Raw genomic sequence first — 26,536 nt, 5'->3', positions numbered from 1 at the left:
AAAAGAGTTAAAGTTTCAATTGAAAAACCAATTAACAATAGAGGAAGTGACACAATTCTTTATAGCTCTAGAAAGATTTCTTAACCTTCTAATGTGAGTTTTTTTTCCATCCTCAAAATAGTCATGGATTCTATTTTGAAAAACAAAGAGCAAGGAAGGCAAATTGTAGACCTAACATGTGAAGAGAACCTAGTAGAATATGGACACCCACCATGAAGTATATGCATAACAAAAAGTGGTGGAAGCTCTAGAACATTGAAGCCTAAGCTCCAAAAATGTATTATTCCATTTGGTGTGGACATACATGTTCCACTCAACATGGACCTTTAAACGTTGTAGGTTTTTTGGCTAGAATGAAGGAGCATTTCATCTTAGCTTTCTCAGTTCACCACAATTTAGTCTAGACGTGTACTAAAATTTTGTTGCATGGCACAAACTTTTGTTCAAATAAGAAATAGCTACAATGAAATTTTTCAGTATAATGGTCATACTATCATGTGTATTTAACGCTCATGTTCTAGTAGCGCATTATTATACCTTAAGTTTTAAAATTATCAAGTATATCGCTGGCCAATATTATAATACGTAAATTAATAATATCACGTAAATTTACAATACCGACTTTGTCTGTAGCATAACATCTCTATCATAATATCATCAATATATTGGCTCAAACAGCACACTTGTCATTTGTTCACTTCCACACAAACTGAATTCAATTACATGTCGTCATTTTTACTCCAGCCTTTCTTTGGCCAAATTCTCGAACTCACATATATAAATAGACAGTATATAGATTAGGCTTTGATAAGCCACATGCTCACAACCACAGAAAGACCAGTCTATACCACTCCTTTTTCTTACATTCTTCTTCCTCCTCTTCTTTTCCCTTTAACCTCTTTTGTTCTGCAGAATGCACTTGCAGTACCGACGCCGAGCATCGCGAAGAAGCCAAAGCTCTCAAATGCAAGCTAGTTGTAATAAGTTCAATCTTTTTATGGCCAGTAGTGCCCTAAATAAGCATCGAACTTATTGCAACTAGCTTTAATTTTTGAGTTTTATGCCAAAAATAACAACGTTGATCAAATGAAGAGGAAGGGAGGAAAAATAAAAAGTACGAATAAATCTGGACCTCCCGTGAAGTATATGCATAAGGCAAAGTTGTCAGGGTCACAATGGGTGGAGGTTCAACGACATTGAATGATTCGAAGTTCTGTATTTCTCTTTATAGTCTAAAGTAGCCAACATATAGCATAAAGAAGGCTTTTTAATCAAAATGGTCATTGAGATTTGCATAACACATAACTATGATCTCTGAAATTTAAAATCAATAGAAGTGGCCCCTAAGATTGTCCATTTTGATCATTCCGTTAAAAAAACTCCGTTAAGTTCAGGGTATAACACATAACTTTGGTCCCTGAGATTTGCATAACACATGATTTTGGTCCCTGAGATTTGCATAACACATAACTTTGGTTCATAGGATTGTCTACCATACATCATTTTGGTCCTTCCATTAAAAAGCTTAGGGGTCACTTAACGGAGTTTTTTAATGGAAGGACCAAAATAATAGATGGTGGACAATCTCAGTGACCACTTCTATTGATTTTAAATCTCAAGGATCAAAGTTATGTGTTATGAATATCTCAAGGACGATTATGTCCGCATAAAGTATTAGGGGTGGGCGTGGTTCGGTTTGGTGCAGTTTTGGGTGAAACCAAAACCAAAACCGCAAGTTTTTGCGGTTTGGTTCGATGCAGTTTTGAGGCTAAAACCGAAATGAAACCAAACCATTTGGTTCGGTACGGTTTTGGTTTGGTTTCATTGTTTGAGAAAACTATTATGGTTACCTAGTTGTATCTCATTTCATTTTCCTTTGATATACACTTCAATTCTCTTCTATGAGCAACGTTTACTGTTTGTTTTTCATTTTGCATGTCTTCTATTATTGCATTGTTCAAGCATGCATACAATATTAAAATTCAATCAAGCATGGCTTCAATTACAATCAGACATGTATGCATACAACATACATTATTACACTCATTCAACTTACTTTGTGTCATTCAAGTTTCAAACCTTTAACTGACAGACTGCCATTCGGTGCATGTGAATAATATCTAAAGCAGCAGGTATTGTTTGTTTCAAATATCTAACTGACTACCATTAACAATTTGCTTTGAATATCTAAAGCAATATATCTTTAAATATCTATAGAGATATATCTATTTGATTTAGTGGCTAAGATTGATTAGTGTGCATGTTTCATTTGAATAATTGTGGGTTTAACTTGTACGATTTCATCTTTTTGAGTGGAGGCCGAGAGAGAGAGAGACAGAGAGTTAGATGAAGAATGAAGTTGAGCAGCAAATGAGTAAAAGAAAGAAAGAGTACAAACTACGACTAGAAGAAAGAAAAGAAAAAGATCATGTGGCCATGTTATGATGTGGTTGAATCCATACTAAATGTATGGATTCAATGAAATAACCAATTAGAATTTAACATTTAATAAAGTTATGCGATTTTGATTTCGGTTCAGTTTCAAAGGGCCATAACCAAAACCAAACCGTTTTTCCCCTATTCGGTTCGGTTCCAAACCAAAACCGTTTTGAAACCACAAAACCAAACCATTCGATGCGGTTCGATTTGATTCGTGTTTTGGTTTTGTGCCCACCCCTATAAAGTATAAGAGACAATCGTGTAACTTATTCTTTTTCTTGCATATATATATATATATACATATATATATATATATATATATATATATATATATTTAACGCAGAACTTATTCTTTTTCTATATTTTATTGTACTTTTTGCGTATGGTATTTGATACAAACTATAAAGCTTGTTTCGGATGAAAAAATGTTGAAATGCAACTGGCATGCATTTATAATTTTGTTGTTTGGTTTCAAAAATAAATATCTCTATAATGTTTTGATTTTAAGGAATATCAGTAGTATTGTTGCCATCGATGTTGGAAAATCACTCGACTTCAACGTAAACATATAGGAAACAGGAGAAATACTACAGTGCTCAGGATATCAACCATTGATGCACGTGCAAGTGGCATCTACAATGTTTCATCGATGCGATTCGGGGTTTACAAATTGTCAACGTTTTACAGTATGTCACTTGATTTCAAAGGCAGACCTCCTAAAACAAAGCTCTTTACCGTATTGAACAGTACTTTCTTAGAAGAAGACTAAAAATGTAAAGAATTTTTTTGTCCTTTCTGATAAATTTTGGTACGTGTGAGTGCAATATATGAAATTGTCATCTTAAATATTAATTTTTTACTAGCTACCACACTGTTACTTGTATAATATGATTGATACGTCTTAACAAATAAATTAATATATATTATAACATAAATAAATTAATAATACAATATGACGGTGCGACAATCATATATCCTAATCTATGTTACTTGCTGATGCTGAAACATGACTATGAGTCAAGACCCAAAACACATGACCAGAATTAACCTTTTTTGTTCAAATCAAAACCGTTGCTTGATGTGCCCCACACGACAAGTCAATTCCTTTTCCTAAGTATTGACCAACAACCATGCTCATGCAATGGCTGGCTAATTCCATTCAAAGATGGAACATTGAGGGCTTTTTTCTGCCATCCCTAATAAATACTTAAGTGCCCGAGTCCCAGTCAGTGGTCATAAGTGACAGTTTAGATAGTGATCTAAAGTTTAAAACCTAATTAAAATCCTCCAACCTCCTTTAAACTGTTGCATTAACACATAATGTCGTCATTTGGCTTCACCAACCATACAGTTGCCAACCCCACTTCCCTTTCCATGTCGCCATTTTTACCTTAATGCCTTTGCTTTTCCCAAATTCTCCAACTCATATATAAAGTGAGCTTCAGCTCACCACTCCACAACCCCATTTCAAAACCTTCTCTCCCACTCTTTCTTCCCCTCCCCCCTCTCACTGATAGCCATGAAAAAGCTCACTCCAACTCACACACTTCCTCTTCCTCTTCTCCTTCTCCTTCTTTTTGTCCCCATCTCGGTTTCCGCCGAATGTGAATGCAATTCGGAAACCCTAGACCATGACAAGTTCAAAGTCCTCAAGTTCAAGCTACTTGCGATAAGTTCAATCCTCATAGCAAGTTTCCTTGGTGTCTCCCTTCCAATGTTGGGCAAGAAAATTCCGGCTCTAAACCCCGAAAACGACATCTTCTTCGTGATCAAGGCTTTTGCGGCCGGTGTGATTCTAGCAACAGGGTTCATCCACGTGCTACCGGATGCTTTTGAGAGCTTGAGAAGCCCTTGCCTCAGCGAAACCCCGTGGGGCAGCTTCCCGTTTACCGGCTTCATTGCCATGCTTTCGGCGATTGGGACGATGATGATCGACACCTTTGCCACCAGCTACTATAGAAGATCAGATTTCACCAAAGCACTGCCAGTGAAGGAGGATGAAGAGATGAATGGGTTGCACGAGGGTCATGTGCATGTTCACACACATGCCACACACGGCCATGCTCACGGTTCTGGCGCGATTGCACCAGAGGATTCGATTTCTTCTTTCGAAATTGTTAGGCATCGAGTGATATCACAGGTAGAGTTGGTTTGGATGTTCAAGTTAATGGTTCAATTTTTTGGTGCTACATTTTGTTGGGTTGGTCAGTGTTTTCACTGTTTTTTACTCTCCAGTTTTATCAATTTCTTTTATATTAACTATTTTTGGGGTGTTTAATTTAATTTAAGATAATTATTATTAGACCATCTTCAATCTTTGGGCTAAAAGCCAAGTTTTTTAGTCCGGAAAATTTAGCTTTTAGTCTAGAAACAACTTTTCTGCTCCAACCCTTCTAGCCTAAAATTTTAGTCCGGGATTATTAAAAAAATGAACTTAGGCTATTTTTTTTTCTTAAATTTACTTTTTAAAAAAAAATTATGTAGACTATCGTAAATTAATTTTATGAACATTTTAATCTAAAAATATTTAAATTCCAATAAATATTGAAAAATCACTAAATCGATACATGAAACTCATGAAATACTATGAAAGAATATGAAAATCATGATAGAGATGTATAAACACAAAATACATAAAACACACAAGACACATAGAACACATGTGAAGCACATACAAAACACATGTGAAGCACATACAAAACACATGATAAAGATGAAGCACACACATAGGTATTTATAGAAATGGGAAGAATTGTAGGAGAAAAGTGAGTTTTGTGTAGATGTTTGAACAAATACATAGGTATTTATAGAGTTTTTTGATGAATTTTGAGTTAAATAATTTTTTTTAATTATTTTAGCCATTGGATTTAAATTTGGATCGTTAGATTTATTTATTTATTTTTTTTTACCATTAGATTTGATTATAGTCGATCTCAGCTGTTCGATTCAATGTATTTTAAAAAAACATTTTTTAAAAAACAAAATTTGAAATCTAGATCGTTGATCCAACGATCCAAAAATGTCAGCCATCAGATGAACAAAAGAGCCATTGGGCTCATGATTCGACAACGGCCCTGACAATGGGTCTCATCCTGTCAGGCGCTGAAGGCTTCAGCTTACGTGGTGCGAGTAGAGCTCGTGACCGGGCCGAGATTGGGCTAGGCTTAGGTGAGTCCACACGTATGTGAACTAAATCTTGGAGGGAATTTGGCTTCGATTTAGCTTTTAGCATTTAGCCCAAAGATTTGGCTTGGATTGGGTTGGGTTTGGGGGGGGGGGGTTTGGGGGAATAAATGGGGTAATTTGGCCTTTAGCCCATGATTGTGTTTGGTCTTAGCATTCTAAAAATTTGATTTTTTACTCAATATTTTTTATAATTAATAAGAAAAATACTTGTGAGTTTTACATAATGAAAATTTTGAAATGTTAAGGGCAGTTTTCTAATTTACAAGTGTTTATTTTTATCTATGCAATTTTTCTGATTTAATTATGTAAATTCTTTGCATGAATAATTTTTAGGTTCTGGAGCTGGGAATTTTGGTTCATTCAGTAATTATTGGGATATCTTTAGGTGCCTCACAGAGTCCCAAGACAATCAAACCTCTTGTAGCAGCTCTTACTTTCCATCAATTTTTCGAAGGCATGGGCCTTGGTGGGTGCATAACTCAGGTATCATCAATTTCCTCAAACATCACATTCTTGTTTCATTATCATTTAATCCCCCTGCATAAATGGTGACCAGCTAGTTAGGGCAACATGCTTGTTGTCTTACACTTAAATTTGAATCTCTTTTAGTAGATTAAAATTGGAGTAGTGTTAGAAAAACCAACATTTAAACCAAATGATGTGGTTGATAATGATTTGATTATTATTTAACTGTCGGTTAGCATACTTATTCTTCTATTAGTGACATCATATTTGCAAATTTGGTCTAGAAATTTGGTTTACCTAGCATTACTCTTAAAAATATGGAATAAAAAATTAGATTGATTATTGAATTTTAGTCGAATTGGAGTTTTGGTCCATGAACTTTCATATGTTATATTCCCCTTTAAACAATTTACTTTGACAGAAGTTCTGATGCTATTACTAACAAGGACCCATTGCTTCTTATTATGACATATTAAAGGATCAATACTCATGAACTTTTAATTCATAACTAAAACTCTAATTAGGCAATTTTTAGAGACCAATACTCCAATTTTCTCAAAAGCCAAATATAAACCACCTTTCCCCTCCAATGTGATATTCAATAGTAGGATACATATTATGATGTTCTAGCCATTTACCGATTTTCACATGGCCATATGGGTACCATTTTGTGGGGTTTTAGAGCTCCAAATGGTCGTCTTGTTGATGTTGTCACGTAATCTTCTAGGTGCATATTCAGAGGTCATGCATATCCTTTGTAGGATCCAACTGCATTTCATCACGACTAAAATGCCTCACACATCAGTTCATCTCAGCATTTTTTGAAAGTCAACATTCATTTTTTAGGGTACCAATGAGGGTCCCTAGTCCCACAGTTATGTAAAGTTGTCTTGTCACTAGATATATACACTTGTCTTTGTACAAATTTCGTTGTCTGATGTACCGGTGACAAGACAAAATATCTCCCCTCTCCCCAAATCCCAAACATTTTAGAGTTGTGAGTTAGGTTAAACTCCATTACAATTTCTACATTTATAAATGATGTTTCCATTGTCTGTGCAGGCCAACTTTAAGTCCAGGGCCATTGCAGCAATGGTGCTTTTCTTCTCCTTCACAACCCCAATTGGAATTGGTGTTGGAATGGGAATATCAAACATTTACAACGAGACCAGCCCAAGTGCTCTAATCGTGGAAGGAGTTTTCAACTCTGCATCAGCTGGGATCCTAATATACATGGCTCTGGTTGACCTACTAGCAGCAGATTTTATGAACCCTAGAATGCAGAGCAATCTAAGGATCCAGGTTGGGGCTAATATCTCACTTCTTCTGGGCTCTGGATGTATGTCCCTCTTGGCCAAATGGGCATAAATACTTTAATGTAATCAGGGCTTTTTCGTGTTTTGTGTTTAGGCTTCTTTGTGTACTTTCATCTTGTAATATAGTCTAACGGAATTTTGGTAATGCTCAATGTGTTAGTAAAAATAATCTAATTCTTCCATCCACAAGAAAGTTTCCAAAAACTTCGAATGAAGGTAACAATCATATGTTAGCATAGTAAGATGGGATATATGTCATGATTCATTTTTAAAATGTTGAGTAGGAAACTAGTCTCCATATCTCACAAGTTTTTCTTATGTTAATGTATACCTTCCAACTTGCCGGCATTACAAAGAATGGAAAACATAATTGAGAGGAGAACACCAAGGGAAAAAAAGAGTGAGAAAATCACCGTTGATTGATAACCTGAATCAATTCTAACTCTGACGAATTAGATCACCCTCTCTCACCAATTGATCTAACTCAAAGGGCTTTAGAAAACATAGGTTTATTATGTTAGCTAGATAGAGGAAATGTTTTTTGCATTTCTGTTTACTCTTTCTCGACTTATCATTTTATGTATATCCTTTAATTCTTTTTTTATTTATTCAATCCAACAACTATGAAAAAGAGAAAATACATAAAAAGTGTGAAAATCACATTTCCCAAATAAATAAGCTAAAAATGATAAAAGTTCAAATCCCACAAGATTGATTTTGTCTTTGAAGTAAACTATTAATTAATTTGGTGGCAAAAGTAAGTGGAGATAGCATTTTCTATATAAAGTGGCATGTGCAATGATTATTTCATCTGTTAATATATAACAAGAGTACTTAGTATCATATGTTAATGTATAACAAGAGTACTTAGGCCTCGTTTGGCATGCCGTATAATACCACCGGATAGTACTAATAATACGAAGCGGATGTTTGGTGAACGTCGTATTAAATAAGCACCGTATTACTTAATCCGGCCCCACTTGTTTTATCCCCTTCATACCCGTTTGTTTATCCCGTCCCAAACCTCTGTATTATTAGTCGGGTGCATCTCTCTCGCTCACACTGGCTCACTCCGTCCCTCTCTCACGCACTCTCCTTCAACTCTGTCCCATCACCTGCTATCTCTCGTCTACTTCCAAGTTCGTCTTCGTCGCCATTTTTTTTTTCTGTCTCTCTTCCTTCCTCCTTCTTTGTACACACACCCCCACCTCTCTGTTCGCCTTTGATTTCTGACAACAAAACATTCCATGGGTTGAAGGAGGAAGATGATGATTCAAATTCTTTCGATCTGGACTCCGATGACGAGAAGGATGACGAGAAAGAGAGCTAGGCTCCGACGAGGAGGGGGGTAGCAACTCGGATCTGGGCTCCGATAAGGAAGGGAGCTGGGCTCCGACGAGGAGGGGGACAAGAATTCGAATATAGGCTCCGAGTTATCGACCCTGGCCGCTACTCCTCTGCAATCGGTCGTCGATGGTGGGATTGATGCGCAAGGAAGATGGTGAAGAAGAAAGGTGCGACTGAGAAGAGTCCTGGGTTTTTTATTCTTCTGTTTTTCTTTTTTTTTCTGTTTTTTCTTCCTTTTTTTTTGTTTTGTTTAATTTTAACAACAATTATTGTGAATTAAAAAAAAAATATTATAGTCCGACGTATTATCCGATGCATAAATTAATCCGATACAATACCAAACGCCCGATTAATTTAGTCAGTACTATCCGACGACTATTTATCCTATCCGACTGAAATAGTCAGTACAGTCCGAGCTGCCAAACGAGGCCTTAGTATGTGTGTTTGCCGTTCGAGTTGGAGGCACATAAAGCGGCCAACAAAATAAAACAATACTTGGGTATTCAAAAATAAGTATGAGTTCTTACTTAAAATTCTTAGTGTTTTAATCATAGAACTTTGTGTTTATGATCAAAACCATTCATAGAACTTTGTTTTAATCATAGATTTTTTGTGGAGATGATTTTTATAGGGTGATTTATAATTTGAACGGTTTTGATTATAAACATGAAGTTTTATAAATTGACAATGAACAATTTTGAAATTTTTTTATTAAGAGTTCATACTCATGTTTGAGTAACCAAGTATTATTTGACGAAATAAGGATCAGAGATGAGGTGGAACCAAAGCTTTGACAAGCTAATGTGGCAAACATGTCAGCATGTAGGTGGGCCACACTTGAGTTTTCTTAAAAATTCGATAGAATGTGACAAAATGAGATGAAAATTGTGTTTTAGAAAATAAAGTGACACAAAATTTGTTTCAATAGAAATATTGAAATTGAACACAAATCATAGCGAAAAAATAAGCTATTTCCTTATGAGACGGTTATTAGCACTCCAAACGACCTCATAATATTTTACCGGAGTTGGGTGTTTCAAACGATCTCATAATATTTTACCCGTTTCTACACATGAGCTCGTTTAAACCACTCACCGTAGGATAGATCTCAACGGCTCATAATTGTAGCGCACCTAGCCAGCGCAGCAGGCAGCCTCTTGTTTTTGAAGCTTTGCTTCTGAATTGCAGCACCCAAAGCACAGGTTTTGTTTCCGAAGTGAATTGTTCGAACATCCACTTCAGAGCTGTTTTATATCACACAGAATATGCAATTTCTGTAGCGGAATCGATCGGCTTGCACAACAGCCAAGCTAACGTTGGGAAGTCAAATCGTATCTAGTTTACTTTCAACCTCCCGATCCAAGGCTGTCGCTTGGGTACGCTCTTTCTCGCTTCATTATTTTGTCGTTTGAGTATGCGCACACCAAGTGTTCGATTAAATGTCTGTGTGAGCTTAGATCTTTCTGGGTCAGTCTCATACTGTGTTACCCTGTTCAGAAACCATGTAAAGTTTTGAAATTTGGCGTCTTTGTTCACTGGTGATTGATTCTTGATTGATTGCACTGAAAAGTTTTGGTCTTTATTTGTATATGGATTGCTTTCAAGTGGTATCTCATATCCCAGTAAAAATCTAGTAGTTAATACTTCAGTTATGCCCTGCATAGAAGTATCCTAAAGAGACATCTATATCAAATTTGTATTTCACTCATGTCAGCAATTCTTTCTTTTCCATGGGTATTTGATTAAGTTTCGATTTGAATGAATTTACGATCATTAAGAATAATGTTTAGGTACAGATAGGAACTGGTTTCAGTTATTTGTACCGAAATCACGTGCATAAGCTAAATGCTACCAATGATGCCAATGAACTATGAATATGGCCTATTAGTTGCATATCTGGCTTGATAGTCTTTTACAGATCTCCGTCCGTAATGTTTGCTTATGACTTATTGTTCTGTTGGTTTTGATTGTTTTCCTCTTAATTCTGTAGATTGGAGATAACAATGGCAGGCGTGATACAAAAGTTTGTTACTGCGTCAATGTTTATGTGGATAATTCCTGTTGCAATATTATATGCGTTTAACAATAATTTGCTTCCTGGTAAGGCTACTGTGTCAAGTGCTGCTTTAAGTCATTTTCATAATACTGCATCTTATTTGAGGTCCCTCTTAGAGTCATTCTAAGAAAAGCTTGCACTAGTTATGCGGTGGTTTTCTTCTTAGTGCTATATTGCCATACAATTATCTGCCTAAGTATTCTTCTTTATAATGTTTGTGTGCTTACCCATTTTTGTTCTAAATAAGCAGACCATTTCTAGATTGCATTTTGTATTAAGTCCTTATGACCTTCTGATTTGATCCGGGTATGCAATCCCACCGGTGAGATGCTCAGTTGACCCCTTAACATTAATAGGAAGATGGCTTATTCAATAATTTGTGCATAAGGGAAAGGAACTTTGGATGAACTAATGCAAATGGGTGTAAACCTCGCTGCTCAGAAACACCCAGTGCTCACCACACTGAGAGACACAAAAGCTTTTAGTTCCTACGGCACCTTAGAGTTTGTCCATCTCACTCTTAGTGTTGTGATAATTGAAATTTTTATCTCAATTAAGTTTTCTAAATCTTGCTTCCAAATTTCAACTAATGACCTCCGTGAAAAAATTGTCATTAGGATCTATATTGTTTTTGCGAATTACATTATTGCTACAGTGAATGTGATTTATAAGATGAAGATGGCATCCTATCGTCAAGTATAACTAGTGCCAACTGTTAGAAGTTAGATTTCCGAACGTGGATAATCTTGTCTAAGGCACTACTGTTGTAGGAAACTTAAAGAGAGAACATAATCCCTTGCGTGCATATAACAAAATTACAGAGAAGGCATGCCCTTATCACAATCTTGTGAGTGAATGTCTGTGGTCAACAATCTTAGGACTTGATCTCACGACTTGCCTTATTGGAGAAGTATATGATAACTGGATCAACATTTTTTTAGCTAGGATTTGGGAATGGGGTTACTAGTTGTTTTCTGTTAAAGTTTCTTGCCTCAGTTTTCCTTTTTGGTTCTCTGAGCAAGGTGGTTATTCATTTGAAGCAGGTGTAAGCGACATGTCTCCCTATTCACTCACGTTGTTGAGTGGATTCCTTGCTGTTATATCTGTCAACGTAGTTATCGCATTTTACATATACATGGCAATGAAAGAGCCTTCAGACCAACACAAGCCTGATCCTGCATTTCTTGCTGAAGCCGAAGCTAGTGTAAGCAAGTTAAAAGGTGATACTGATGGTTCTTCCCAATCCTCCAAGAAAGAAGAGTAGGATATGCTGCTTCCCCGTTTCCACTGTAGGAAGAACGAAGAACTTAAATTTAAATGCTGCAGTCTGCAGGCTAGATATTGGTTAAGAATCCATTTGATACATGTACGCTTACTTTCGTCTTTGCCAGCTGCTATTGAACCTGAGACGATGTTATCACAAGCTTCTTTCTGGTTGTAATTTTACTAGCAACTATAGATGTACTCAATCACCCTTTGTCTTTCAGTTAAATCTGAGTGTTGGAGGAAAATGGTACTCTTACATTTTTTTCTTAACTCATGGCAATTGTCAAACATTTTGGATGGAACTAACTGAGATGGGTTGTATGTGTAAAAGATCATGGAAAGTCACGTTCAGGGCATGTCATGTGTGTCAGTAAATGCAAGATATGTCGGGAATGAGAATGATACCCATGAATACCAATTCCCGGTAAGTAACATGTCCTATATCTTATTGAAAGAGAGTTATTAAATCGCAACATAATTAGATGAGATCAATTGCGAATGGCGGTTTGATTAAGTAATTTCAGGTCTAAACTTTATCAAGTAACAAACTTTTCGTCCAAAGGAAAGAAAATTGATGAATTACACTCTCATGAGACAACATGCGTTTCAGTAAATTTGAGTGTGACTATCACGTTGTCATATAACATAATACGTAAATTAATGACACTACGCTGGTCAAGAAGTGAGTTGGCCCTCAACTCGGGTAAACCCAATATGTGTCCAGCCTTATAAATTTATATTTATTTCTAGTCTACTAAAACCAATTGGAAAAAGCCCTAGCCAATTACTGAATCGGTAAAAATAAAAATTTATAAACAATAAATACAAATACATGAAATTCAACAAATCACAGATCACAGGGAGAAAAAACCCCAAAACAAAAACCCAAATACCAAAACCGAAGGCTCATACAGAGAGAGAGAGAGAGAGAGAGAGAGAGAGAGAGGAAGACAAGCAGGAGAAAAACCAGAGGAGGAAGAAGAAGGGTTGCAGAAGGAGGGTAGAGGGGGAAGAAGGGAAATATGGGAAAGAAGAAGAAGAGAGTGGCGTCGAAGGTGTGGTGTTACTACTGCGATAGAGAGTTCGACGATGAGAAGATACTGGTGCAGCACCAGAAAGCCAAGCATTTTAAGTGCCATGTCTGCCACAAGAAGCTCTCCACCGCCGGCGGCATGGCCATTCACGTCCTCCAGGTCCACAAAGAGAGCGTCACCAAGTATGGCTTTCTATACCTTTTCCCCCAATTGTCAAAAACCCTAATTCTTTTTCTTTTTGTTTCGTCGCTGAATTTGTTATTTTAGAATATGATATTGATGAGTTTTTGTTTTTGCTGTGTAAATTTATGATATTTATCGTTTTTGTTTTGTTATAATTAGATTTGTGCCTTCTAAATTCATGGTTACGAAAAATCGAACAATTTGGACATTTGGGACTTGGGTGTTAATTTTGTAATGTGGGCTCGGCAGTTGTAGAAAATTTTAGCTGGAAAGATAGTTTGGGATTTTAGCTTTTTGTTAGCTGCATAGGGGCAACTTAATAATTTTCGAGCAAAGTTGGGTTGTAGGTGTTTATAATTTTGGTAGCTTGAAGGTGGATCAAGTGCAAAAGTATGGGACTGGGGAATATTTTGTGAGTGCTTGTAATTTTGGTAGAATTGGGAATCCAGGAAACAATGAGGCTGTTAATATGAATTGGGTTTCCTTTTGTTGGGAAATATTGTAATGTGAACTCATATACGTATGGGGCCTGCTTGATAATAAGAGAGCCCATGAAACCTCAGGAAGATAATCTATTGCTTTAAACTCTTACCCGTATAAGTTTAAGAGGGTTTTTATGCCCGTAGGTAGTTCTGTAATGGATATGAATATATGCTGATGATGAAGTTAAACTTAAACTTTGTCTACTGTATTAGGAGTTAGGACCAAAATGTAACTGTCAATATATTTCTACTTGAACTGTTACCTGTCTTCCATTTTTCTAATAAGAAAAAAACATAATCAAAAGCCATGGTTCAATTTTTCTAACTGGAACATAATAAGTTTGTCATAGACGGTTATAGTTACTAATTGTTTGTAGTTACACTATCTCACTGGATCTTTTTCATGAACTATTATAGAGTAGGGTTAAACAATGTTGACTATATATAAGTTGTGCCTCAAATAATTCCTTATCATAATTTCATTCTACTGATTTTCAAACTGTTAAAACTCTATTTTATAGGGTTCCCAATGCGAAGGCTGACAGGGAGTCGACGGATATTGAAATATATGGGATGCAAGGAATCCCACCTCACGTTTTGGCTGCACATTATGGAGAGGAAGGTAAAGGATCCATACAAATATTGATGTTTATCCAGACAATTTTTGATATTTTATTTTAATGTTATGTTAACATCATTGGTATTTGATGACATGTGAATTTCTATTTTATTTTAATGCTCAAATTCAACTGGTTTATGATATCGTTGGGTTTGACTCACATTAAATTATGACCTGGATGTGCTGGTACATGCAACTATGCATAGATGGACTCATTGATATTGAACTTCTTTGTTTGTATTGAATTAGATATACCATCAGAGTGTTCATAGCAGTATCCGTGTAATATAAGTTGTTTGATGGTTGTATTTTGCCCATGTAATAGTTTTTCAAATTCTCATGTGTTCTTGGTTGAACCAAGTTGTGCTTATGTATACTTTTGCAAATACTCATTCACATGGATCCGGATGTCCTAATCTGTGCATACGAATTCTGCATAACATGTTTTGTCATGGTGTTATCTTGTCTGTGCAATAAATTTGAAAGTGACGTCTCATTTATAAGCTAAAGACAAATCAAACCAAGAAAAAGTGTACAATACCTATCATTTTGAGTAGTTTATGGCTTCTTTTGCAGTTATAGTATTAATCTTGTATAGTAAGTTTATTTTCTAAATATCTCTATTTATATGCAGATGAAGATGGTCCATCAAAAGTAGCTAAAGTAGACATCCCAACAACCCAGTTTGTTGGTGGTATGGTGCCAGGTTCGATGGGGATTGCATATCCTCCCCAACCACCTTTGGGTGCAATGCGGCCAATGTATGTTTTCTGTCAGGTTTCTTGCATATCCTCTCTAACCAGCTTTGTGAAATTTTAAAATTATGTTGTCTGCAGTACATAATTAGCATTTACATAAACAACTTATCTGTTTGTTTCTTTTGGTTTTTGTTCACTCCAGGTACAGTTCTGCAGTTCGAGTGCCTCCGAATGGTTGGCAAGTTCCACCTCGTCCCCAGCCATGGTATCCACAGCCTCCATCAGTCTCAGTACCTCCTCCTTCCTCATTGGGTTATGTGCAGCAACCATTGTTCCCTGTGCAGAATGGGAGGCCACCTCTACCATCAACAACAATCCCCGGACCTCTGCCTCCACATATAGCTCCTCCTGGGCTTACTACATCCATGCCTCCTGCTCCTGTATCACAACCCCTGTTTCCTGTTGTTGGTATAAATAATGTACCAACACAAAGTTCTCCCTTTTCTCCTCCTTTGCTTTCAATCAGTGTTCCCTTTAGTTCTCCAGCTGAAGTTAAAGGCTCAACAGATGCTTATCAAGGTGCTAAAGCTTTCCAAACAAGTAGTTATCTAAGTGCCTCAGTTTTGATTTCTTATTATTGATTTATATAATTGCTCGTTTAGTTATTGTTTTTCTACTATTGTTTTATCGTTTAAAAGCAATTCAAACTGTCTGCATTTCGAAAATTTCAAAACTGAAGATTATTTTAGTGTTGGAAGAGTTCGACTCGTTTAAAGTCAAAAAATTCAAAAATATGTTTTTTTTCCTTTGCGTGCATGATAGCAGTATGGTGTCAGAGCTGTCTTCTTGCTTTAACTTCTACTTATCCCTCATGTCTGATAAAATAAGTTGTAGATGCCTCAGATTTTCTTTTGTTCTTTAGCATTCAAGTTGCTTTTTGAGATCCTTGTAGAGAGTTCTGTTTTAGTCACTTCAAATTTGGATATGCTATCAACGGCTAGTTTTGGCTCTGTTATCTTAAATGTTTGAATATTACAAAGGCATCTTTTATGTTCCTTCTAGTAATTGTTCCGGTATGCTAACCCTTATTTATTTTCCTGCTGCAATAATGAATACCTCCCACATTGCTTAACTCTCCATGTTGATGATGCCTTTGGATTGTTGATTTCATATGTGCAAGGCTTGTGAATCTGACGTATCCTTTTCATTTAATTACTACAGGTGTTAATTCACACTCTTATGCATCTGGTCCGAACACTGGTGGTCCATCAATTGGACCACCCCCTGTAATTGCAAACAAAGCTCCTGCTCCCCAGCCAGCTGCTAATGAGGTGTATCTAGTTTGGGATGATGAGGCTATGTCCATGGTAAGTCGTTCTTAATTTTCCTAAATGATTATTTTTCCACTTTGCTAGTCTTGTTCGTTGTTGCTAACTTGTTTTTTGTTAGGAACTTGTTGCTAACTTGTTAAATTGGTTAATTTTATTTGCAGGAGGAAAGAAGAATGTCATTGGCAAAGTATCAGGTGCATGATGAAACTAGCCAGGTAAGTCATACTACCTCTTTAATTTACGGAGTTGCATTGCTCTAACCAGCTAGGTAGGCTTTATGTTCAGGCTTTTCAGATTGGGTTGTTTACCAATTGTTTCCTGATTAGAGAGGTATTTACTGTATGAATTTGAACTTTTACTTTTGAAACGAAACAAATTAACAAAGAACATGTGAACCTTCAATCATCTGTCTTTCTGCTTTCCAACCCAATTGGTTGATGGGCATGCTGTTTTGTTTATACTGCCATTCTCCGGTTTCCACGCAACTGCATCAAAAGGTTCAAGTAGGTATTTACAATAATTTTGCTGTTAGTTAGTGATTACAATTTTGACAAGCTTGCTTCTATGGCCTCAAGGATTCTCCTATCTAGCATCGTACTCAGTTAATTATGGAATGTATATATTTGCTCATTTAAAATTTAGATTTATCTGTTGTTCACTCTCCCCACGCTTTCTTTTGCGGTGTGGGGGTTCGAGTGAAACAATGGCAAGACCAACAATTTTATTGTTAATTGTAGCAACATTATTTTATCATTGAACGGTGAAACCAGACTTGGCCAGGTCAGATTCTTTCATAAAGTTTGGTATCTCTTCGGTTAGATCATAGGACCAATCCATTTTGTCTGGCTTAACCAAGTGAATCATGCACACGGTCCCTCTCTGATGATCTCATTGCGGTTTTCTTTTTCAGATGAGTTCAATTGATGCTGCCATAGACAGAAGGATTATGGAGGGCAGGCTTGCTGGTCGAATGGCATTTTAGATCAAATAGCAGCAATGGGACGACGATGACAGTGTTTGCGCCTTTGGAATCTCATGCTGGCGTATGGACCTGGGAATCTCATGCCGATGCACGCTCCATGTCCTGCAGAGTTTATTCGAAGTGAAGGGCGGTTTACCGGACTAACCAGTCGTAGATTCGTGTTGTATTCTTTGCAAGAACGTGAAGTAGAAGAGCAAAAATGTCAAGATATAATGTAACTTTCATATTCTTTTTCATACTCCCCATAGATTTTGTTGCAAACTTTTTAGGATTAGGGATATTTAAAGGATTCCATTTTGTTCATCGACAATATTCTTCAGTTGACTAATATTTCAAATGTGGTTAGTAACTTGGTATTATTTATGAATAATGATGTTATTATAGGGCTTTTGAACTTTTAGTTATGACTTTCTTATGCCATTATATTTTTGGCTGCATCATCCAAGGATAAATTTTTCAATGTGCTGGGAATAGTCAGGTACATCAACTGTTATAGTACAAGTAATTGGATATTTGAAAAAAAAAAAAATTCAATCATTGTATTATGATATTTAGTGGATCAAGTTGTGTTCCCGGCATACCAAAATCCACCTCGTCATGGTAGAATAACACCTGGGGCCTTGGATTTTAAAGTAGTTGTAATTCTGCCGAAGCGAAACCACAAACTGGTTCTTTTAATAAAAAAAATACTAATCTATTATATATAAAACGAATAGGGCAGTGAATAGTTCTGATTTGGTGTCGCGGCTTCGACAAAGATATTAGAATAAAATTGCCCCTCAACCAAATAAATTCAAAAGCAGCCTAATATAATATATTAAATAATGTATGGGTAATTTGGTAATTTGGTCATTATAAAATATAATATAAATATAAGTGGGAAGAGAGAAAAGAATAAAAAAATGGAAGGATGAGTGAAAGTTAATGGTGCCCACCACGTGAAGGAAAGAAAAATATAATAAAAAATAAGGAAAATCATGAATGTTGTGTTCAAAACATCTTAAGAGGCACGTAGCGCCAGTGATAAATTAGTACAACTTTTTAAAAAAAAAAAGTAGGATCATACAATAAGCTAGCAATAATGTAATTCAATCAGATGTTCATGAAATATTATTTTATGTATTTTTAAATACGTTCAAAACATCTTAAGAGGCGTGTAATGTCGGTTATAAAAAAAATGTCTTTCCCACATGGATAATAATGTGATTCATCGGTTATAAAAAATGTATTTCCATGCGGATAATAATGTGATTAAATTAATTGTCAAATGATTGTTTTTTTTTTAACAAACGATATTATCTATACTAAAGAGGATGGGAATAAGCTTAGCCTCACAATGGCTAGCAATAGTGTGATTCAATCAATTGTTTATTTTAACATTAAATTAGTTGTCAAATAAATTTTTTTTTTAACATACGATATTATCTACATTAAAAGGGCGGGGGTGTGCTTAGCCTTACAATGGGCTAACAATAGTGTGATTCAATCAGTTGTTTATTAAATATTATTTTCTCTATTCTTAATGTAAATTCTATGGAGACCGATTTTATTATGTGGATTTAGATGCTTTAACTGGTTTATGAGGGGTTTCTTCTAGCGTGATGTAAGATTATTCATTTACTTTAAATATTTGACTTTTCTTTTGTCAATTTAAGCATATAAATACATTTAAAACGTGTAAGTCGTGTGTAGCACGCTGTAATTCAAAAAATGTCTTCTGCACGCGTTTTACAGAGGGCTTAGCCTCACAATGATCTAACAATAATGTGATTCAATCAGTTGTTCATTCAATATTATTTTCTCTATTTTTAAACACGTTCAAAACATCTTAAGAGGCATTTAATGCTGGTATATAAAAAGATATTTCGCACGCGGATAATAATGTGATTAAATTAGTTATCAAAATTTTTTTTTTTTTGACAAACGACATTATCTACACTAGGGGTGGACTTAGCTTCACAATAGACTAGTAATAATGTGATTTAATCAATTGTTTATTGAATATTATTTTATCTATTCTTAATGTAAATTCTTGCTCATTTGTCTAGCAAAGACCTGAGAAAAATGTTTCTTTGCTCATTCATGGAGTTGTATTTAGTCCTGACGATTGGATTCAAATTTCCTTCTCTGAATCTTCTCCCCTTATGATCTGGAATTGGTCATAGTCTGCCAAGAGGGCAACAAAGCGCCTAGAGATCGATTTTATTATGTGAATTCAGCTGCTTTAATTGGTTTATGAAGGATTTCTTATAGTATGATCTCATATTATTCATTTGACTTTCATTTTGTCAATTTACGAATATAAATACATTTAAAACGTGTAAGTCGTGCATAGATCGTCGTAATTCAAAAAAGGTCTTTTACACGCTTAATGAAGGCTAGTTATAAGAAAGAGAGAGAAATGAACCAAAAAAAAAATTCGACCATAGAAATAAAAAATAAAAAATAAAAAAATAAAAATAGAAACACTTGTTCGTAGCAATATAGAGTGACAAGACGAAGCCTCAAGCCTAAACCCCTAAAACCCCAACAGCCCGCCCACGCACACAAAGCCAATCTCTCTCTCTCTCTCTCTCTCTCTCTCTCTCGATGCTTGGTATCTAGCAGCTGAGATGAAAGCTCTAAGAGTTCTGAGAACCCTCTCTTCAAAACCCACCAAAACCCCTTTAAACCCAGCCTCCTTGTTCCACCGGTTCTACGCCGCTCAGCCGCAAGAGGACGACTCCGGTCACAACCCATCTTTCTCAGACCCCGAAAATGGTTCGGACTCGGTTTTTGACAGTACCCATTACGCCATACCATCCGTTGGTTCGGATTCCAAGCCCAAAACTCCTCAGAAGCCGACTTGGGACAACAAGTACAGATCAAAAGCTGATAAATCGATCGGGGTGGACGCCCAGAAGAAGAAATTGAAGCGTTTGGAGGAAGAGGAGGAGCAAAAGAGTAGAGTGCTCGCTAAGGCGCTTCTCGAGGCAGCATTGGAGCGCGCAGATGATGAGGAATCAGGGGATGAGGAGGAAATGGTGAAGGAGGAGGACCAAAAGGCGCTGTCTGTAGGGATAATTGGTGCTCCGAATGCGGGAAAGTCTGCTCTGACTAATTATATGGTTTGTTATTTTGGATTTTATGGTTTAAACGTATTTAATTTAGAAGAGAGAGGGAGAAAAAGAGGGGGGAGGTTTAATTAACTGTTGGATATGGTGTTGGTTTAGTTAATGATAATATTAAATGATGACTGTGTTACTGTGGTTTATGATTTGGTTTGAACTGCTAAGTAGTTTAACAGTTTGTTTGACGATTTGGCGATTCATTTCCCGAAAAAAAGAAGATGACTTTGTGATGGGGTTTTCAGTAGGGTATACGCTAGTCCTATAGGATGACTATAATGAAGTGTTGGAAGCTTTTGATTGTTTCGTTGGACAAGGGTTTGGGTAAATTTGGTGTTGTGGATTCTTTCATTTGCCTAGCTGGTCATGGTTTAATATTTTATGGCAACTAGGGTTCGTCTGTGTTGCTCAGTATTATGTTATATTCACCATGCATATGGTACAATCTGCCTAATTTGTCTGAAAGCGATATCAATAGCTGGTTCATGGTCACTGCACTTTACTCAGATAGATATCAAATAGTTCTTGAGGCCAAAGCAGGCATGAGCTTCTTAATATGTCTGAAGTTGTCCCAACAAAAATTTCTTTGGAGGGAAACAAATGAAGAAGCTTTGAAATCCCCCTATGTGAGATATGTACTGGCTTGGGAGATTATACTTTGTTCGTAAACTATGTAATTTGTTGGATTTTGTGGTAATATTCTTTTTAAAAAAAGTTTACCATATCAGAGGATTGTATACTTTTTACTGGCTTTTGTTGTAACCAGAACCTTTCTGGTGACAGATTGTGCAGATTTATAACATGTTTCTGCATTTCTTATAGGTTGGGACGAAGGTTTCCGCTGTTTCACGGAAGACAAACACCACTACTCATGAAGTATTAGGAGTTATGACAAAAGGAGACACACAAATTGTATGTTTCTTGTTTTTAGCTTATAATCGACCAGGTTTTCTGGACTGGGAATGCTTTGATTAAGTTATATTATGTCCTAATGAGCTCTGAAAATTATTCGAATTACAATATGCAATTCATTTCTTTATCCTAGTTCTTTGTTTATGAAATTATGGTACAACAAAAATGTGATGAGCATGCGACACTTACTTTCATATAGTGATGAGTGTGTTTGATACAGGAAAGGTAATGGTGATGGGTTGTCTTTGCATATTATTCTCGTCGATTACTTATGTGTAGACATGTTATTATTATGTTTTCTCCCCACAGACTGGAGCACAGAAATTGTGGTGTATGACATATCTTGCAGTTGTTTATCGATGTTTTGAGCTATTTATTGACTGTCTTCATGTGTGCCTATGCAGTGTTTCTTTGATACTCCAGGTCTTACATTAAGCAACAAGGGATGTCCTTACAAGGATTTCAAGGTTCGCGTAGAAAGTGCTTGGAGTTCAGTTACTTTATACGATGTGCTCATAGTTATATTTGACGTCCATAGGCATCTTACCAGGTTAGTTATTCATTCCATATGATACCCTGTAACTTTTTTTTTTTTTTTTCTTCAAGTTATCCCATGGTTGACTCTAAGGAAACCTATCCTAGCAAGCTATTAGATGGCCATATTTTACAATAGCTCACAAGTGTTATGGTTCTAAATATGCATGAAACAAACATAGGCATCAGAGCTAGATATATATGGCAGGTGGATTCCATTTGGGCAAATGTTCATCGCTTTTGATAATAGTGCATTTTTTTTTTATTTCAGCCATTATCCTCATTCCCTGCATTATTTCAGCCACTCAAGTTTGTTAACAATTTTTTCTAAATTTCATCAGTGTTTGGTCCCTAATCACCCGGTTCTTTGTATTTCCATCCATATAGGCCTGATGTAAGGGTTATAGGATTGATCAAGCGTATGGGAGCACTACCACACCCAGTGCAAAAGCGAATTTTATGTATGAACAAGGTTGATTTAGTTGAGAAGAAGAAAGACTTGTTAAAGGTTGCTGAGGAATTCAAAGATCTTCCTGGTTATGAAAGGTGTGTTTCCTTTTACAAAATCAAAGATGGTGTGTTTTCTCTTTTCGCCAGGGTTCTTAAAAGTATATCTGACGATCTATTTCTTTCTTTAACCTTGTAGGCGTTTCATGATTTCTGGTCTGAAGGGCTCTGGAGTGAAAGATCTTGCTCAATATTTGATGGATCAGGCATGTGAGCATTTTAGTATTGCCTTCATTGTCATCATTTCCTGTGACATTTACCTGTCAAAAATATTCTATTACGAAGGCCTTCTTTAGATTTATGTTTTGGTTGGAAAGAATTTTCAAGATATGTCTGGTTTACATGTATCTGCTCATCTTTCTAGCGAATGTTACTGGTGTCCACTATATCCCACATCTCAGTTCTTCAGTGGTTTTTTTATGTTTAGGCCGTTAAACGGTCTTGGGATGAAGATCCATTCATCATGACTGAGGAAGTTATGAAGAATATATCATTAGAAGTTGTCCGAGAAAGGTTGTTAGACCATGTGCATCAGGTATATCTTCAGTTTCGAGGTACTTTGAGGCTATCATTTCTATCTGATTATATTTTCATTCCCAAGGTCTGAATTTATAAGCAATTTGAGGATCTTCAGTAATGGCAATTTCTGCTTGTTTAGGAAATCCCATACACTATTGAACATCGGTTGATGGACTGGAAGGAGTTGCGAGATGGCTCTCTTCGGATTGAACAACATCTTATCACGAACAAATTAAGTCAACGCAAGATTCTTGTAGGAAAGAAGGGCAATAAAATAGGGTAAATACTGAAGTCCTAGCATATTGGAATCACTGCTTTTGCTTTCAACACGAGCCAATTTGAATTGAAATACATGCTTCTGAAACAGGAGAATTGGCATGGAAGCTAATGAGGAGCTACGGTCCATCTTCAAGAGGGATGTCCATCTCATTCTCCAGGTTAGACTGAAATGATACATTGGAATATCGAGTTGAATGTCAAGAAGGGATACGATCCATCAGGAGATGGAAGGGCACCTTATTTGTAAGGTCAGACTTAACGACGAGTCTAATGAATAGAGTTGAATGTCAAAAATTGCAACCCTATGATCCACCCTATTTGGAAGTGTATATAAAGGAAGTTTCATCGACTTTATGAAGGCCATCCAGTGTTGCAGCTTTTTTGAGTGGTAGAAAAATTTTCAGCTTTAGTTTGGGGATGGAGGTGGGTGACGAATAACTGGAAGACCCCAACTTGGCAGGCAAACACATTAGTCCCGAAATTTTTGAGAATATACAATATCAAGTCTCTTGATCTCTTCATCATATACTAACCCTTTGTTTTCTTGTTTTTTTTTTCCCTTAAATTTGTGCTTATGTACGAACATACGAACATAAGAAAGCTTAAGCTAGGTTCTTTCATTTGATTTTAATTTGAACTTGTACCTTTTATGGTATACTGTTCGAAATCCTCGTATCTGTGATTGATAAGAAACCATTTATGAATGTTACTTTGCTTGTGGAATTGTAAAATTCAACATGTGTTAAAGGAGGAAGGGATTGATTTGTATGCTCCGCACGCTTCATGCTTGTTCTTAAGGAAATCATGAGTTTCGGGTTTAATGCAAAGTCATGAGTTTCGGATTTAAGAGAACCGTGTAATCTCCATGTGAATGTCTCACTCGTCGCGTATATACCCCCATTCCCTGATAATAGAGTAAGAATATCTAGTATGGACTGACTGGCAGTTTTTGTTGTCAACTAATCCTTTGTTTCATCATTCGAAAACTTGTTTGATGATTTGATTAACGGTTAAAACAGCAGCTTAAGAATGGAAAAATATGACAGATCTCGGAAGGATAAGCTTTTAAAACATTCCCCTTTACCTAAAGTGGTATTCCTCTCCAGTTTTAAGCGGAAAGCCCTAGCTTCGACTTTCAGAAATGAAGTGTTCGATACCATATTATTATAATCGGTCCAATAGGCGGTTTAGCCGTTTTCAATCTTGTAGTTAATTCCAGGAAATATTATTACGTTTATCACAATAGTTATGCGAACTATCTCCTGTTTCATACACCAGGTAGAAGAGAACGACAAAATACATAGCAGATTAACTTCAAATATAACAAGTAGCTCCTCAGTAGGTTGGACTAAACCTACTAACACCGACATCACTGCCACTTTCCTACGGCTACATATTTAGATCACATTGCAACTTGAACCCTCCTAAGCACTGAAAGCCTGAAAAGGAATTGCAGTGAGCTGATCAAGCAGCCCAGTGACCGGCGTAGCGAGCCGGGGTTCATAAGCAAAGCCATGCAAGTCCCCATCAACCCCAGCATTAACGTAAGGGCACGGAGGAATCCACTGCCACCTCTTCCTGGACATATCGAACAGCAACGCCTTGTCGGAACCCAGAATCATGATGGTGATGAACTCTCCATGTCCAACACAACGGTACCCATTCCCATTCTCCAGGTCATCAAATTGCACATAGAGCTGCTGCGGCATCCTCTCCATCTCAACCCAAGTTGTTCCACAAGCCTGCAACCCCCAAATCCTCAAGCTTTTCGGCACGTTGAGCTTGCTCTTCTCAACTGCAGAAACTAAAAGCAGCTTCCCACCGCTCTCCATCAAGGTTGGAGATCTCAGGGCCCTTCTCATGGGGGCCTCAATCGTCCAACAATTGTTTGCTGCCACATCATAGGCTAAGACACTGTAAGGGCCGTAGTTCATGCAGTAGAATCTTCCTCGAACATTAACCATTTGACCTGATTCGAAATTACAGAGTTTTGGGAGGGAAGAATTGATTCCCCACAGCGAAAAAAACCCGCCTGCGTCGATATGGAAGCTCTCGGCAGTCAAGTTTTTCACAGCGTATGGAGAGATCAAGTCGTCTCCAGCAACAGTTACATCAATGGATGTAGGGTTGACACTCAACCCTATGGAAGGCAAGAGCCTTGGTCTTAGAGTTGGAGGCAATGGAGACATAGAACCAACAATTGGGTTGCATAGAATGAGAGTTTTCGGGCCAGCCTCATCCGAAACCCAACAGATTAAACCGCCGGAAGATGAAGCTGGGGAGAAGCCGGAGGGAAGTAGAGCGAACGAAAGGCGATACCATGAAAGTTCATAAGGATCAAAAAGATAACCTTCACAATTAGTACCACCCCTGTTGCTGTCACCGTTGCTTCCTCCAATGTTGTTCCTGTATATGTAGCTTCCCCTGAGGCTCTTGTTCTTGAAGAACAGGAACCAATGGCGGCGCTGAGATACTTCGAGGTAGAGCTGAAGAAAGGTGTTGGAGAACAAGAGAGCATACCACCTCTTGCAGACACATCGAGAGCGAAAAAAGGCAGGCGGTGGGAGAAAGGCGATGACACGATCGAGGAGCCGATGGGGGAGCTTGCACCATATCCTAGCATCCATCCATGGATTAGGACATGATGTGGCTATATTTTCAGCAATGCCACCACCAAGTGCACTAGTAGTGGTGTTGAAGGTGTAGGAGAAGGGAAAGGTGAGAGAAGGATGAAAAGGTTCCATCTTTTTTATGTGTTGGATGACAAGGGCTTATAAGTAAAATATGCCTCTAAATTTTAGTACTTGTTCAGTGGAATGCAAGCAAAGAAATTGAAGGGAATTGAAGAGTAAGCCAATTTGGGAAATAAGTGCTTACATGCAAGCTTGCTTTTTTTTTCACAAGTTGAAAAGTGGGAATTTTGTTTTGAAAGATGTGAACATAAAAATGGAAAATCTCTCAGTTGGGTTTTAGAAAGGGCATGGGTTTCTTCTATTGGGTGAAGAAGAAAGAACTGCAAGAGAGTTAAGTGATGGCAGTCACCTGAAGGATGGTTTGCTGTTAACTTTCATGGGATTGGAGTGAAGGGTTTGAAGGCTAGGAGAAAGAAGCTGAAACTTCACTACATATATAGAAGAAAATTTTGGATAGGTGAATTTTTAATAGTAAACTGATTTCTGCATATTTTTCCATTTTCTGAAACTCATTATTTTTGTCCTCCGATTATCTTTTGTTTTATTCGATTTACAAATAAGAATTAAACAGATATCTGTAT

General features: G+C 36.8%; 4 protein-coding genes, 1 long non-coding RNA gene and 1 other non-coding gene across 7 annotated transcripts; 5 read left to right on the top strand and 1 right to left on the bottom strand.

Moving 5' to 3' along the window:
* Window positions 1–953: 953 nt before the first annotated feature.
* Window positions 954–1,060, top strand: MIR7125 (microRNA MIR7125). Its single transcript, NR_121005.1, has one exon. It is a non-coding gene; the product is annotated as a microRNA MIR7125 (primary transcript).
* Window positions 1,061–3,884: 2,824 nt separating this feature from the next.
* Window positions 3,885–7,551, top strand: LOC103445990 (zinc transporter 1-like). The gene is made up of 3 exons (XM_008385053.4): window positions 3,885–4,579; window positions 5,959–6,108; window positions 7,153–7,551. The coding sequence occupies exons 1-3, from the start codon at window positions 3,959–3,961 to the stop codon at window positions 7,456–7,458; spliced, it is 1,077 nt and encodes a 358-aa protein (XP_008383275.1). The 5' UTR covers window positions 3,885–3,958; the 3' UTR covers window positions 7,459–7,551.
* Window positions 7,552–9,753: 2,202 nt separating this feature from the next.
* LOC103445991 (uncharacterized) lies at window positions 9,754–12,320 on the top strand. The gene is made up of 3 exons (XR_011571936.1): window positions 9,754–10,129; window positions 10,744–10,853; window positions 11,853–12,320. It is a non-coding gene; the product is annotated as an uncharacterized lncRNA (long non-coding RNA).
* A 537-nt stretch (window positions 12,321–12,857) lies between these two features.
* LOC103445992 (protein SUPPRESSOR OF FRI 4-like) lies at window positions 12,858–17,787 on the top strand. Its single transcript, XM_008385055.3, has 7 exons — window positions 12,858–13,291; window positions 14,296–14,396; window positions 15,028–15,154; window positions 15,294–15,670; window positions 16,313–16,458; window positions 16,584–16,637; window positions 17,333–17,787. Exons 1-7 carry the CDS (start codon window positions 13,098–13,100, stop codon window positions 17,402–17,404), a joined length of 1,071 nt encoding a protein of 356 aa, XP_008383277.1. The 5' UTR covers window positions 12,858–13,097; the 3' UTR covers window positions 17,405–17,787.
* Window positions 17,788–19,906: 2,119 nt separating this feature from the next.
* Window positions 19,907–23,993, top strand: LOC103445993 (GTP-binding protein ERG-like). Of its 2 annotated transcripts, none has more exons than XR_003776938.2 (8): window positions 19,907–20,511; window positions 21,334–21,423; window positions 21,828–21,973; window positions 22,345–22,503; window positions 22,604–22,670; window positions 22,892–23,018; window positions 23,123–23,262; window positions 23,351–23,993. XR_003776938.2 is itself a non-coding variant. In XM_029110110.2 (8 exons), the coding sequence occupies exons 1-8, from the start codon at window positions 20,017–20,019 to the stop codon at window positions 23,433–23,435; spliced, it is 1,290 nt and encodes a 429-aa protein (XP_028965943.1). In that variant the 5' UTR covers window positions 19,908–20,016; the 3' UTR covers window positions 23,436–23,993. The 2 variants fall into 2 exon arrangements, 1 of the variants encoding a protein (XP_028965943.1); XM_029110110.2 differs by having other exon boundaries at window positions 19,908–20,511; window positions 22,892–22,999.
* A 463-nt stretch (window positions 23,994–24,456) lies between these two features.
* On the bottom strand, window positions 24,457–26,320 carry LOC103446036 (protein UNUSUAL FLORAL ORGANS-like). The gene has a single exon (XM_008385093.4). The coding sequence runs from the start codon at window positions 26,004–26,006 to the stop codon at window positions 24,687–24,689; it is 1,320 nt and encodes a 439-aa protein (XP_008383315.3). The 5' UTR covers window positions 26,007–26,320; the 3' UTR covers window positions 24,457–24,686.
* Between the last annotated feature and the right edge of the window lie 216 nt (window positions 26,321–26,536).

Source organism: Malus domestica, chromosome 10 (assembly GCF_042453785.1).
Source record: "Malus domestica chromosome 10, GDT2T_hap1".
In the NCBI taxonomy this organism is placed as follows: domain Eukaryota; kingdom Viridiplantae; phylum Streptophyta; class Magnoliopsida; order Rosales; family Rosaceae; genus Malus; species Malus domestica.
This window is presented reverse-complemented; position numbering and strand designations above follow the sequence as displayed.